The 15,995-nt window shown below is 39.2% G+C and overlaps 1 protein-coding gene across 2 annotated transcripts; it reads right to left on the bottom strand.

Annotated features, from left to right (window-relative positions):
• Positions 1-1,330: 1,330 nt before the first annotated feature.
• On the bottom strand, positions 1,331-11,856 carry sufu (suppressor of fused homolog (Drosophila)). Of its 2 annotated transcripts, none has more exons than XM_022205876.2 (12): positions 11,482-11,856; positions 10,982-11,116; positions 10,502-10,638; positions 8,873-9,015; positions 8,352-8,437; positions 7,426-7,498; positions 6,711-6,864; positions 6,485-6,587; positions 5,907-6,041; positions 2,992-3,130; positions 2,836-2,904; positions 1,331-2,735 (listed from the first exon to the last, which is right to left on the bottom strand). In XM_022205876.2, the coding sequence occupies exons 1-12, from the start codon at positions 11,628-11,630 to the stop codon at positions 2,646-2,648; spliced, it is 1,413 nt and encodes a 470-aa protein (XP_022061568.1). In that variant the 5' UTR covers positions 11,631-11,856; the 3' UTR covers positions 1,331-2,645. The 2 variants fall into 2 exon arrangements, with proteins under 2 accessions (XP_022061568.1, XP_022061567.1); XM_022205875.2 differs by having other exon boundaries at positions 6,711-6,867.
• Positions 11,857-15,995: the final 4,139 nt, after the last annotated feature.

Consider the following 15,995-nt stretch of genomic DNA (forward strand, 5'->3'; position numbering starts at 1 on the left):
TATGTGATCTTTATTACCTTTTTAATTTTATTATTTTCTTAACTTGCACTATTTCTCTTAAGATTGCAGCTGATTTCATTGCACAGTTTGCAACAACAATAAAGATACTGAATTAAATTGAACTGAATTTGGTGTAATAAGAACTATACAAAAAATACTGTAGCAACTTCTGGATAATGCACATTACAGAACATACACTACAATATAATGAAGTAGTGCAATAAAATACATACAAAGTGTAATTTTATCTAAACATGCTACAGGTTCGGTTTATAAATAGAAGGTGTGTAAAGAAGAAGATGTGAAAAATGTAGATGTTTCCAGATTCTGCAAATGTAAAAGTAAGTAAATGCTGGCAGATACCCAAGTTCAGACAGCTAGTGTCACTCTTTGTCTAGACTTGAGTGCCTACCTGCAATTTAGTCACTTTGACATTTGCACAATCTGGAAATATTTACAGTTTTTGCACCTTCTACTTATATACATTGTTTTAGTCTGTGTTTTAATTATTTCTCTTCATCATGCCATTTCATTTGTTTGCTTTATGATTTTGGCGTCACTGCAGTGGCCATCCTTTTCAACTTGATATTAATGTATTCCTTAATTTCCAAGCATTATGTTTATTATTTAGCATTACCTTCCAGACTGCATTGTCTGTACTTTCAGGGAACCTTAGGAATTTTGGAGAATAACCTAACTCATGTAATAATATAACTAGGACCAAAGGGTAATATGGAGATTAATTTGAATAATTTAGATCTTAAGATTTGACTCTACAAAAATATACCTGAATACCCAATAAATCCAAGGATCCCCTGAAACCTCAGTGAGCAGGCTTTGGTTTTATTGTAGTTTATGTTGCTTTATTTGATAATGTTCTACCTTATATTATTATATTTTGAGACAGTAGAGATCTCCTGGCTCAGAGAGGGCGGCCATCTGCCTCGACCAGTTGGGGTGAGGGTTAAGGGGAAAGAGAAATGAATACCAGCAAGAAACTGACAACAAGCAAGAGAACATAAACACTGGTCCAGGAAAAAAAAATGTCTAAGTACAGGCTGTGCAGGTTACTAGAAGGCAACAACCCCATTTGTGTTTTTGAGAAATGACCTTCTACCCCACAATACATGTTATTGTACTTAAGGCTCATAACAATGACTACTTTACTACCAACAATCACCTTAGTTATTACTTAAAAAACCTCTATAAAAGGTTATTACTGCTTTTATTTCCCCTTTGTTGATTACTGAATAATCAGAACAAACTAAATCATGTGTACCTCATCATCCTGTATTCTATATTTTTTAAGAAATAAGTTTCACACCAAGTCTGAATTAGTGATCCAGCTTTATTTGTGTAAATACCTACACACTTTAATGCACTTGGGATTACAATCAGCCAGTTCAGTCAATAAGATATGAAAATTCATCAATATCAACAATGTCTAAACTTTATATTTGTCATTCTGAGTAAAAAAGGACAAACAAAAATAAGATATGCCATCAAGTGTTGTATAAGGGTACACTTTTGTAAGGAGACACTGTAGCAGAAGTAGTCTCGTCTCTGTTTTGGCCTTAACATGGAATGCAATGACGGTACGAGCAAAAGGCAGTGAACGCAGCAGCCTTGATTCAAAGTGATGTCTCTTAGCAATCCGGGAGCTGTAGGCAGCACTAAGAGCCAACGGAAAATATGCAGTCCTTTTTTAGCTCAAGGCACTGAGGAATTATACTCCAACTCATTTTCAGTCAGGTCCCACTGATTAAAGAAAAAAAACAAAACATCTTTTACATTTGTGTGGCCACTGGAGACGGCACTTGAGAGGACACTGAAAACACTTAACATCTCCAACAGACTCGATGCGTTTCATTTGACAACTATAAAAGGCACCACGTTGCATGAGAAAGCAAAGAAAACAGATTCAAAGAATATTACTCAACACAGGAGTTACGTTCTTGCCACAGGGGAGTAGAGGTGGTTAAACCTGCAGCATCTGCCAGACACCAAATGAAGTGGCAGTGACTGATCGTTAATCACAGACTGTCGGGTTATCGTTTCAGAATCATGGAACATTTGAGACGCACACGGAACTGACAGTGACATGGCAACAGTTAAAACTTTGGTGTGACCACAAACAAACAAGAAAAAAAAATGTCCAGCATTTGTAAATATTAAACACATTAGCGCAACTGAAAACAGCGCTGATAAAAAAAAAAAAAAGGTTCAATTTGTGATTTTTTTCTTCCCTTTTCTAAGGCCACTGGAATAAATAGAACAGTATTTAAGAACTGCAACCCAGTTATTGCTTAAAACACTGGTGATCACAGGATGCATGCTCAACCGCATTAGTGATGGATAGTTTGGAGTTACTGGAGGAATGACAGCATCCTGTTTGCCCTACAGGATTGTTCTCAAAAGCATTTAAGCCTCAGAGAAATATTGTAAACAGCGGGGCAAGTCTGAGAATGCAGTAACAGTCAAAAGCGTTTCGATAACCTCTCAGATCATCTTCAGGAGTGAAACGGTCTCTGTCCATCCATTGCAGGAACAACATATCCGGACAGCTCAGGGTCACTGCTTGTCCTGGGAGGTCTCCTGTTCATAATGGTCCACTCTGGAAGTGTGTGTCTATGTTAGCATCTGTTTCATTGCAGTGGATTATCAAACACAGAGTCTGGTAGGACAGAGATCTTCAGCTTCTTCTCTGGCCAACTGTACTCCTTTGGTAACTTAGTCTACACAAAAAGGAAAGGACACGCACAAGTAGCAGCAAAAATAGGCAGCTGTGTAACTTCAAAATGAAAGTAAAAGTGAAAATACAGGGATTTTACTTACCTCCTCACGAGTGTTGAGTTCCTGTAAATCCCCAAGCATCTGCTCCACAAACTCTTCAGTCAACAGTATCTATACGGGGAGAGGAGAAGGTCAAATGAATACATTAAAGATGAAAGCACTACGCAGAAACTCAAGAGTTTGTCTGTGTGAGTATACCTGAAGCCAGGGGCCGTGGGCTGCATAAGGATGCTCTTCAGTAGCAAAAGCTCCTTCAACTCCCGTCGACACGAAGGTAATGGCTGTGTCTCCGTTGATGCTTTTATACGTGAAGTGTCTCCCATGAAGCAAGCGACCTCTGTAAAAAGAAGATTAAATACACAAAACAGTAAGAACTCCAAAGATAATCATGCATACTGAAGTGGTGGCAAAACTTTTCATTTAGTGCAGCTGTGACAGAATGTTTTTTTCTTTATGTGAAACTTAATAATGTGGCTTTCCAGGTTAAAGTTTATACTTCAGCTTCTGAGCGTGGGTGATGACAGAGGACAGCCAGTTTCCCAGTTTGAAATTCACAAAACATGTTATCACAGCAAGTTTTAATTCTATGAACCCCTACTTCCAAAGCTTTTACTTCAGGGTCTTATCCTGGTAATATCTAATATCCTGTTTGCTCTTTTTCAGTCTGTGTTACTGAGGTCTTCAATCATTTTGCACTAATAAAATGTTTTTACATATAAACACTATATAAATGCTGGCACTAGACTTATCTATTCATAACTGCGCAGTGGAGATTTTATGGAATATAGCAGTATCAGAAACACAATAGTGGGATATTTTATGATTTGAAATTTGTAAGTACTGGATGTAGATTGTGACTGATTTCACTTCATGTAAATTCAAACTTATTTTTTACTGCAAACATTTCATTGACCTGCAATATTTGGTGAGCAATTCTAGACGCAATTCGAGAAGAAGGGATGTAAATTAGAACTCTATGTCTGTGTGTGTGTCAGGAAAAACAATGCAAGAACAGAAAGCTTGCAATTATTACCATGAGAATGAAACATAATGTTGCATGTGTCTGAGTCTGATATGGATGTCTGGTGCCAATTTCTGCAAATAATTGCAGACCAGGCGTGAACTAACCGTGACGTCACCCTTTGGTTTCAACGCCGAGAAAATGAAGCCCGGATTTTGCTACTTCCTGGTCGCCATTTTGGATTTTTTGGAGCCAGTGACGTAAAAAGCGTCATCAAACAGGCTGGACCGGAGAGCAACTAGGGGCAGGATTGGCTGAGGACTCTCTTATCCCGCCCACGTTTTACCGCAGAGGCTTCTGTTGCTGTCAATCAAGTATAGCCACGCCCCCTGGCTCCGCCAACTTTAACAATTTATTTAAAATTCAGTATTGATTTATTTTAAGATCGGCCACCTGATCTCTCATTTTGACCATGAAAACTAACGGAAAAAAAATCCTGAGCTGTAGAACATCAGTCTATCAATTTTATTTTTTCCAAAAATGAATTGGGGTCTATGGAGAAAAAGCTTTTTGGAGCCAACCCTAGCGGACGGCGGGATATTGCAAGTTTTTGACACTTCCGGGTGGGCTTCAATTCTGGAGCTAGATGCTACGTCCACTATATATACAGTCTATGTTGCAGACAGATGGAAACGGTGACTTATTTAAAAATAAATATAGGTAAATACTTAAATATATTTTACTATTAGATATTTGAAACCGCACTCATTTTTGAAGTTAGTTTGATAGCTGATACTAATTGGCAGAAAGCTAGTAGTTTGAAATAAAGACAGTGATACCATGATACCTAGAAAAGCGGTAACAATTAGGACATAGAAGTGTAGGCGGGTCAACTTCACAGACATTAGAGGTCAAAGTTTGTAGGAAACATTTGACAGAATCACACTCCATGCATGTACCACATAGTTGGGCCCTTTCACTGTGTTCTCATGCTGAACTCCCGGCACATTTCTCGCCTGTTAACACAAAGGTCTCTCCATAAATTAACTCCTATTCTTTCCCAGAAGAAACTAGAAAAAGGAAAAGCAGACTCATCCTCCTGATGGTGCAAAGGTGCATCACTAAAGGAGCATTTATACCTCTAGAGTTCCCAGTCTAGATGGGATTTTGTTTAGAAATACACATTCCATCAAATGTCACAAACACCAAGCCCAGACAGCAGTCGGGTACAAGTGTGTAACTTCCACAAAACTCCTGCAAATGTCACACTACAATTTTGCCAAGAACTGTTTTTGTATCTGTATGCATGTTATTTTTGTTTGGACTCCAGATTCTCCTCTTTTCGGTATCTGTAATCCATTTACAGTCTTATTTTACAGTTCCTCTAATTTAAATGCAAGCTGCCTAGAAAAGAGACGGTCTACTGATCATATGTTGGTCAATGCACAATAATGAGTCAACTTTACCACAGAACTCGGCAAATGATGATCTTTGTCCTTATCAACCTTCTTCCTGCTGTGCGTCTTGCTGTGTAGGCGAGCAGTAAAGAGAGTCAATCATTGTACATACGCTGTGTTGACTCCAGCGGCTCAGTTACTTTATCGATGCACAGTAATAATAATCTTTAATGACTTGTATTGTTAGTTAAAGGTCAGGAGAGAGATGTGCAAACAGCAAATCTATTCACAGAAAACACACCAGACAAAAACAGAGGACCAGAATCTGCATCTAACAGTCCTCTGTTTACTAACACTACATGCATTACTTGTAGTTCATGCACCTTACAGGTTATATGAATATTTATCTCATGCTGGTATATATTCTGCTCACCTAAAAAAGCAGAGGACAAACTAAAAAGTAGCCAACTTGTTATTTTCTTCAGACTTTGAAGTGGCATCAAAGTCCACGTGGGAGGAAAGTTCAATTGACATTTGGGGGTTGAGTTGCAGAAAGCCCCTTTTTCACTTCTGAGAAAAATAGCGTCATCTCTATTTTTGCTCCTGTGCTTTCTTAAGAAGCTTCAGCCACACCCATTCAACACAAATGTTTGGACTATTTTTTTTTTTTGTCTGCCTCACAGACATTCCAAAAGGGTAGATTTGGTGTATGGGTGTAGGAGAGAGAGAGAGAGAGAGAGAGAATGGGACAGTACCGCAGGCAGAGGGGCAGCAGTGTGCCTGACTCTTGGTTGAATTTCAGATGGACGCTCTCCAACTGTCGCGTTCGGACCAGTTCATGAGGAACAATGGCTGCGGAGCTCTCGCTCTCCAAACTGTCCTTCCGACTCCTGCGAAAGAGACAAATGAGAGTAAAGAAAGAATGGAAGGAAACAAAGGAAAATGTCAGCGAGAAAGTCTAAAACTGTGCACTTGCTAACGTGCTGACAGCAGTGGAAAAGAACTACTGTGAAGGAAATGGCAGCCATTTAGCCTGTAGCTAAAAGTGGGAATACACAGACACTGATTTCGCAACTCCGACTGCAGAAGTGTTGCCTGATTTTGCAGAAGGCGCAACTGATTCTACAGAAAAATAGCAACAGAGTAGTGACAAACCATCATTATATGCTGGGAGCTGAGAAACAAAATGTAGATAGCAGTTAGATGTCAGTGGGGCTGTGAGTCACTGCACACGGTGGAGGGGAGTTGTCCTGGTGCAACCCTTGTGCTGAGCTGAACCCATGATAGTGTGTGTGCGTGTGTGTGTGTGTTGGCATGTAGGAGGAACACTCACTGAGGTCTCTCATGATTCTGTCTCTGGCTGTTGATAGGTGGCAGCGCTGTCTTGCTGTTGAACTCCAGTCCTTTTCTCAGAGTCTCCCTGATCTGCTCCGTGTCTGTCAACGCACAGACAAAAACGAGCCAAGGATGATTTCACTGTGCACAGCTGATAGCATGAAAGCAAAATTCCCGTGTACAGCTTGTTTAAGCATTTTTAGATCCGCTGGGAGATGACATGCCTTTGTCTGAGAGCCTACGTGGCTGCGATCCTATGCAGATGGATCGGCTGTCTTCCTCGTCTTCTGGCGGTCGACTCAAATCGTCCCACACACACTTGGCGCTGACCCCACTCAGGTTAGAGCCTTCTGTCTCAATACCCTGGTCCACTCTCTCCTGCTTAGAAGAGCAAGAAATATACGCAACTATTAACACTAGCTCATAGAATACTCATAGAAGCTCAACATTAGATACTGTCACAGAGCAACAATGTATAATTTGTTGCAAAATAACACAACATTATCTATAAAGGGTTCAAATGTTTTGTGCATGTGAGGATCACTTTGCTTCCGACAAATCATTGACCTGTGCCAGAACAGTTCCAGTTAGCACTACAAGCTATAAATGACTTCCTTTTACTGTTCATGTGTGGACTTTTTGGTCATATTAAGCTTCCTCACAAATGAACATTTCCATTTAATGACCTTCACGATAAATTGTTTGCATAATCTAATAGCAGATGTGGTGATGCTATACAATCTGTTAATATGTAGTAGAATTTCCATGAGGTGTAACAATGTTCCTGAAAACAGAACACAGAAGAATAAAATGCTTATTAAACATCTGTCACACACGAGCCACTAGCAGCCATAGAAAATAAGATTAAACCTTATCTCACACCGTAAAAATACAATACAGTGCACTTAGCTGAGTGTGCAGAATTTAATAAAGCCTTACTTGTAAGTGTGGATCAATGTCAAAAATGGTCTCCCCTCTCCTCATGTCTGTGATTAGCCAGGGGCCACCAGCTCTGCAGAAAGGAAAAAGATTAGCATTAGTCCAGGTCAGCATTAACTTCAACGCAAACACACAAAGTTAATGAATGAACAAGTAACTAGGATGTTCACTTGCTGCTCACCATGCATTTGTCAAAGCGGACTCCATACACTTCACTCAAAAGTGGCATTTGGCAACAGTGTTTTTAGATGGTTTAGTTTAGTTCACTTGAGTTCAATGACTGACCATTTGAAGACAACTGTAAATATTGTGCCTCAACACATAAGTCACTGAGATTTCTGAGTCTGTTCATTAAACTAAAACTGTTAGATCATGCAAGCAAAGCAGATCAGGTCTGTATTCTGAAATAAAGAATAAAAATAAATGACAGTTAAAAATCTATTTTAGCCGTATCCAAAGTAAATTCATGGTTTTTCATCACAAATGCACTAAAAGGAGATTTTTTTTGTGCATTTGTAAAGCACCGTAATTTGTGGCAAATCTAAATGATTACTATACTGTCACACACCAGATTTGCTTCGAGACCCATGTTTACATTCACTGTCATCATTGCAGTTCTGTCTACTAACCTATTTGGACTTGACTAATTAACATCTGTGCATAGCCACATCTGAGCTTAAAATGGCACTGTACCTGTGTCGTACACTGCACAAAAGACATTTTTGAGATTTCACTGCCTCGATTAATGGGGTGTTTTTACCCATTTATATGCAGGATGGTATGTTGCAGTGAAAATTGAGCTCACAGTGAATAAGAAAGTGACAGGAGCAAAGACAAGACCAGAAACTGTTTGGAGACCAGAAGGTTAAATTCTAAATCATGTCTCCTTAATGTAGCCCGACCGCCTGCTGCACAGTTGGACTCACACTCGGACTCCACGCATCAGCTCCAGGATGCCTTGGCCGTTCCACTGTTGGGCTGCCTGTAGCTCCTCTGTACATACACCCACAATCTATAGGAGACAGTATAGAGTATGAGAAGGTGCCATCCACAATTGTGTTACTTTCAGTGTGCTTCTTCCTGCTTTTGATGAGTGGCAGTGCATAATATTAGCTACATGTGCAAATGTCCTTACTCAAACAGATTTCTCACTTGGACTTACTAGGTTTGTCTGTCATGTGTTTTCTATTGTTTTAGAATGGAATTTTGGCTTAAACGCATGAATTTTAAAATAACGACTTTTGTCATGCCTGATTGTAAATGACATTCTTTGCCTATGGTCCTGTCATTGTCATCTATCCTGATGAAAGAATCTGATTTGTCCAAATCCTCAATCAAATTCCATTAAATGCATCCGTTATCTTGGATTCTGTGGAAAATAACCTGATCCCAAAAGAGCCTCATATGGAGTTATTTACACTATTTGATGATCCCATAGTGAACTCACCTGGAGAAAGCTCACACAGCCAAATGGAGTTTGAATTGGTTGCATCTGTGGATCTTCTGTAAGTAGCATGTGCTGGATACGAGATTCACTGTTGTCTAGTGGACTGTGCCATGACACATGGTCACCACTACAAAATGTGTTTTCTGCAGAAGAGAGAACAAAAGCAGACGCTCATTTTTAAAACAGTTTCACAAACATTAAGATATCAAGAATGTACAATCAGTCATGAGAGTTCATTAAGCGCATTTCAATTAGTAAGTTTAGCCACCGGTAAAAAAAACAGCCGCACTTTCCTATATTTCTTTGCGTGACTGTACTTAAATGGTGAAGGAAGGTTAAAGTAACAGGAAAAGTGGGGACACACATCAGCAAGAGAAAGCGAGTGACTAAGTGAGAAACTGAGACCCAAATGTGGAACGAGAACCACAAAAAATGCATTTCAATCAGAGTAAATCTGTCTGCTTGGGAGGTAATATGCACCCAGTCCAGATTTGCTGCGGAGAAAAGAACAGGAGAAGATGGCCAGGAATCAGCATTCATTTAGCTTAGGGCCTAGCCCACCCACACGCAAATTGACCCCAGCTGGAAAGCAGAGAAGGGCTGGGTGGTAAGGAGAAGAGAGCATACAGTGAATAGCCTTCTTCTCTTTTTGCATCGCTTTAATGCATGCCCCCTCCCTTGTCAACCACATTTTCTTTTGTACATTACATACAGGACTGAAGGATTTAAAGAACTTAACAACACAGTACATAGTCATTATCTAAACAGTGCACATTCATACTCCAACAACAGTCTTCTTTGTCATTTGTGAAAACAATCCTACTAAAATGACAGAGGGGAAAAGGGGAAATTAAACTTCCTGTCAATACGCAGGGCTCCAACAAACACAAATGATGTGCAGCAAACCTAAAACTCCCAAAGCACACTGCTCCATTCAAACATGTTTAAATGTATCACTGGAATTGCAGGCTACCTTAACAAGGACACATTCTTTGGTTTCACAAAGACTTCACATTGTTGTAAGGCAACTGCAGCCAATAGGGAGTTATTCTATCAAAAATAATACAGATAAATCATTTGCTAGACTACTCATGAACTGCAGTTAAATGAAAGTCACAAATCAAAGCAAATTTTACAAGTGACAGATGAAGAACATATGGCTATCCGGCAATATCTTTCATTATCTGTTGATCTCATTTTAAAAAATTTGTCATTTTCTCCTTCTTTTTTTTTTTTAAAAAAAGGACAGTGGCAGAGTCTAAATAAATATCGCAAAACTGACTTGTTTAGTGTAAGCAATAGCTAAAGAGCGCCACTAAAACTAAAAACATATTCATTATTCAAAGCACACTATATTACCAAATGTTTGTTGTTTTTAATAAATTAACTATTAAAGCCTTATCAAATCTCTCATGGTTGGTTTTTGTTGCAAAAACTGCTCACAAGAGTGGTGAAAAAGAAAACAGTTTTTGTTGCACAAACTGCTCAAAAAAGTGGTGAAAAAAATGTATATTTTTTAAGTATGGGATTCAGCAACGTCCTTCACCCCATCCCAAATACAGTATTTGAAGATGTTTTAATGCGACATTACTGCATGCAAAGACAGAAAAGGTGGCTCTGTGCTCTTACCTGACTGGAACACATAGCGAGCCAGGCCTTGCATGAGCTCAGCTGGCCATGTTGGAGGTGCAGTCTCTCCCACCTCTCTTTTGAGTCTGAAGGTGAGCTCAAAGCCAAATCCACTAGGTCCGTCTGCCCCTGTAAATCTGGCACACACATATACAGTGAAAAAATTAAGAAACAAATCATCAGCAATAGTAGCTTTATTTGTACATGCATGTGGGCTGTGAGAATCACAATACTTGTCAAGATCAAGAAACTGTAGAATAACAGAAGCTCATTAGGTGGGCTACAGTTAATGGGATCCTGAAGTGAGCAAATATTTGGCATACTGTAAGGCTTAAGGGCTGATTTCCCACAGTTATCACAACGTATAATGAAATGCAGAAACAAATCCAGAAAGCTCCTCATCTGTTGCATCAAATATGCCCTGAAATCCCTCCCAACAACGAGCAACTTCAGAGAAGCTGTTAGCATCAGGATACTTACTCATGAACACGATTATCCCCGTACAGGTCACTCAGACCAAAGCTTACATAGTGCCAATGTTCCTGGACGTCCTGAGCTGGACAGCCCCCATTCCTGTACATACTGATGTAATCTAACGGGTCTGGTCCTCCTAGCCTGCGAGAAGCACATAATGAAAACCCTTCAGCCATGAAAAACTTGTTTTTGTGGTCAGTGGAGTACGTTTACTCCTCAGTACTCCCATGTAAACACAGTTAGCTTACATTGAAGGCCATAACTACATATAAACACTGTAAGATACATTTAAATCCAAGTGTTTTATATAAGCTTGCATAGTTTGGTGAACTTTAAGTCATAGTAGAAGTTACTTGTAGAATGTTTTCTATATGTTAGGTTAGTTAGCTTAAACATTAGCTTGGCCGCTAAGCTAACTCTTGGCTAACGCCTTGAGAACACTATATAAACTTATTCCTATTGCCCAGATGTATGTCAGACAAGCAACAACACAGTGAGCTACCTACCAATATTTTACAATGGCTGTAACTTGAAGCGGGTTAGCCTGCTCGGGGTAAAGACGCCGACATTCCCCATAGATAGCCTGCAGTCCGGGAGGAAACAGCGGCACCAGCCCGTGGGCTTGAGCACCACTGGTAGGCCGTACCTCATCCATGCCACGGCCTCGAACAAACCCGGTTATTCTGTGAAAAACAACGTATGCGCAGTAATCTTTTGCTACCCACCCCGAGTTCAACAGAGACAGACTAAACTAAACCATAAAAACTTCACAAAAGCTATGTTGTATTGCAGTAAACGGTTAACTCAGATGATCGTTATGTTACACTCAGCGGGGTCCTGTTGCTCATCTTCGACAAAAAAACTGTCTCACCATTGGTTGGATGAATGTACTACGTCACTGACAAAGGGCCTGTGACAGCCATCGAGAATGCAGGATGAGGTTTGTGTAGATTTGTAAGGGAATATAATTGGTTCATAAACTGTCAGTCAAACTACAGGAGGCTGTGATTTCAGGGCTGGGACTGAAAAGTTTTTCTCGGGCCAAATGATGGCTTTATGGGCCAAATGGATCTTCAAAGGAAATCTCCATTAAGGAGTGGCCTTCAGATACTGCAGTCATGTACATGTAGGACAACTAAAATGTAATAATTATATCAAGTCCTACATGTGCAGATGTATTCTTAGCAAAATGCTCTTTTAACCATCAGAGATGATCCCTTTAAGTGCATACTAACTGATGTGGAGGCATCCTTTTAACAACCATGCTACAGCTGAATAAGTGATGCAAGTACTTTAATTGACTCACTGGGGATGTTAAATCTGGATCAGCTTACCTGCTACAAGTTGTAATCACCAAAACAGTTGTTGAGTGTAGCTTTGCTCTAAGATGTCATGAAGTAGAATCAGAAAGTAGAAATAGTCCAATTCAAAAATCTACGTGAGCAAATGCAGTCATTTTCTTTTGTGACTTTCCACTTTTCTGTCTATAAAATGTTCAAACAATATATTTGTACAAATAAGTTTAGCTTGTATGTCAAGAGTCCCTAAATAAAGTGGCTGGAGCAATAGCCCTTGTAGAAAAAAAATCTAAATTTGTCTAAAAAAATCATCACTTTAAAGATTTCATAGCCATGTTGTTATAACGATGCCTTGACTGCAGCAACTGGACTGGGCTAGTCCTTTTGCTATACTGTACTAACTGCATTTCAGGAGTTAAAGTACAGGTATATTATATCAGTTTAAATAGAAGTAGAAACTAAACAATTTTTCTTGAGTGTGCATATCTACAGGAGTTACTGATCAAACATTAACCACATTTAGGCTTAGCTTAGATAGTTTTGTCTTTTGACCACAATACAGGACCCATATTGTATTCCACATGAGTGATGACAAGGAAATAGTGCCAGTTTATTCAGTAAATATGTTTATTTCAGGTACTTCATATGAGAAACTTGAGATTTTTTTGTTATTACTTCCTTGGTAAAAGATGACTATGGCACTGACACTTGTTTCATTAACACTAAATGCAAGCTTACAGCACGTTAATGAAACATAGTGGTATATTAAAATATATTGATTCAAAATATAAATATAAATTATTTAAACCTGCCTGTCAGATATCAAGAGAACATCCATTCTTTAAGTGCTGATTTATATATATGCAGTTTTCTACCATGTAATATACACAGGACTCAGCCAGCACGTTGAAGAACACAACCACTGCTGTGACCTTCAGCTGTGATGTTGTTAAATCCAAGTGATATGTGTGCAAATTCAGCAACCATGGCATCCTCGGTGTCTGTGATTTAATTTCCACTCTGACCACTGTGGCACCAGTCCCAGAACAGAGTTTAGCCTGAGGGCTTCACCCTCCCAGAACGGGAGCTTCTTTTTAGGGGATTTGAAATGATGTTCTTACCTATCATGGGGCAACCACAGTTTATCAAGCCCCATCTGGGTGTGAGAGAAACAGCCCCTGAAACTGAATGGACACCTCATTTAACAAGAGATGGCTAAGGGCTGTGGTAATGGATAAAAAATGAAGACAATCTTTCAGTTTCAATCAGCGTACGGCAGATCTTGACCTGATTGCCGTTGTAAAGGTTGTATGTGAATAGCGCTGTTGTTGTTTTTAATTACTAGATTATATATATTGCACACGGTTTTCTTTCCCTTTGTTTTCACCTTATATCACTCTGCACTACTGTCTTTGACTTGAGTTATTGTGTTTGAATTCTCACATGCAGATACCTCAAAAAGACCTGCTGAAACCTGTTACAGAAGTTTGTGATGCCATCATAACTTCTTGCTTGTGTCAGTGGTTGACTCTCTTTTTACTGTGAAACAGGAAGGACATCCATATGGTTCACTTGTACATTCAGTTGTTTACTCTCTCTCTCGCTGTGCAAGTGGTTTCTTGTTTGGTTTGGGTTTTCCTCTTGTCTTCATTCACCTTTTTGATTACACTTCATTTTCCATTCATTCATTTATTCTGTCAAGGCAATTTTGATTTTGCTGATTTTCTAATTTTACATTCACCTCAGTTAACATATGCTATGTTAAAAAAAATCTAAAGTCAACAGGGCTCATCTGGGATGCCTTTACATCCGCAGCTTGAAATTTTGTTATATTCCCACAACTGTCTAATTGAAAAGGATGTTGGTTGTCATGTGTAATCCTATTGTTCAGCTATTCTTGCTAACAGGCTATCGCCATGGCTGCAGATTTTGTAGAACTAGAGCTGAGATAACATCTGGAAACAGGAGGTCCGCATGTGTGGGTTCCGTATGTAACGTGGCAGCCAATGTCTTTATGAAAATTATGAAATCTTTCCTGTGAATTGTGTAACTTGCATTTTATACTTCAAAATATAACAAAATGTTAATAAATTACACAGAAAAATAGTTATTTTTGATTTACTTTATTGGTAATGTGTAAGATATATCCAGCATAACATCAACTTAGAAAAGCTCAGTATTTTATAATTATTTGAGTCACAATTTGAAATGAAAATCTTGTTTATAATAAAAAAAATCATACACATGCATAAAGACAATAATAAGAGCTGTGATTGAAGCCCGAGTGTATATCACACAAGTGTTATTGCTTTCACACGGTCATGACTTCTGCTGTGCGGGATGTGCAGTATATGGTTGACAAATTAGTACCATGCCAAAAGAACTGAGCCCATAGATGACACCTGAAGATGTCACCATCTATGGAATTCAGTTCTCATAGTAGAGCACTTATCCCAATCTGGTCTGCTTGATCCTTGAAAGGTCGATTCACTTGACGCAACTCACACTTTATTATCAAAATTCGTTACAGCTCAGACTATGTGTTAACATAAAAAAAAACATAAGCATGCCACCTATAACCAGCAAAACAACATGAAAGTTGAAAAGGTTATCAATTAAAAAAATCATAATGAAGCTGAGTTCAAGAGAATTGATATGACCTGTTGAGCAGCGCATATGGGTTGAGTCACTCATACCCATTTCTCAAGAAAAACAGCGTGAGGATGAGACGATAACGTCAGCCCTACTTCTTCCACTGTAAGATTGAGCAAGAGTTCATTACAGTGGCAACTAAACTTGATCTTAAACAGCTATCAGTCACAGCTGGCATTTGCATTTTACAGCAGTGCATGACTCAATCTAAAACAATGGAAACGGATTGAAAGATGTTAAGTTAAAAATAAAAGCAAAGTCAAAACCAAACCTCCCAAAATGCAGTTATTATTGAGCAGATCCAATTCTGTGGTTAGAAAGAGCCTGCGGAGAGTTTCAGGGTCATCTGAGGTATCCAATCATCTTTACAACTTAAGTATTACTGGAAATGCCTCACAGCCACTGAAATGAAAGTCTGTCCACTGGGCTGATGCAAGCTCTGAATCAGATCATGGTGATAGTGCTCTGGTCAAGGCACGAAATGACTCATCAGTTATGGCCGTACACTCCCAGGGAAAGAACTTTGGGACGTTGTAATTAGTTACACACCGTTGGCCGATGTATCTTTGAACCCTAGAATGTAAGTTTGATATTAACTGACCTGCGCTGGTCTACAGATCCTCTTCCTTCATCTGAAAAATACCTCATTCAAGGCCTGGAGTCAATATTGACAGTGACAGTACATTGAGATTATTCCCCAGCGTTATCTCAGCCACTGTGCTTTATCCATTATGAGTGTGCATTCTTTTAAGGAGCAGTACAGTACAATGAATTCTGTGAGGAAGGCCACACCTGAGCACGTTCAGGAAACTCATATCGCTTTTTTGGCAGTTGGACCGGGAAACAACCGGTTCTACGGCCTGTTACAAGGCAAGAAATCCCCTATGAGGGCATCAATTGCCTTGCAGTACACAGAAAATTAAAAAGCCTTCATTCACAGATCAGAACAGTTAACACAGCATGACATATTTGACACTCTAAGAACTTTCCTACTTCAAACATGTTTGTAGTTATTGGTACATCTGCCAATTTCAACAGATTTATGCCCAGTTAAAGCAAAAAACAGCCAC

The sequence above is a fragment of the Acanthochromis polyacanthus genome, chromosome 15 (assembly GCF_021347895.1).
Source record: "Acanthochromis polyacanthus isolate Apoly-LR-REF ecotype Palm Island chromosome 15, KAUST_Apoly_ChrSc, whole genome shotgun sequence".
Classification (NCBI taxonomy): Eukaryota; Metazoa; Chordata; class Actinopteri; family Pomacentridae; genus Acanthochromis; species Acanthochromis polyacanthus.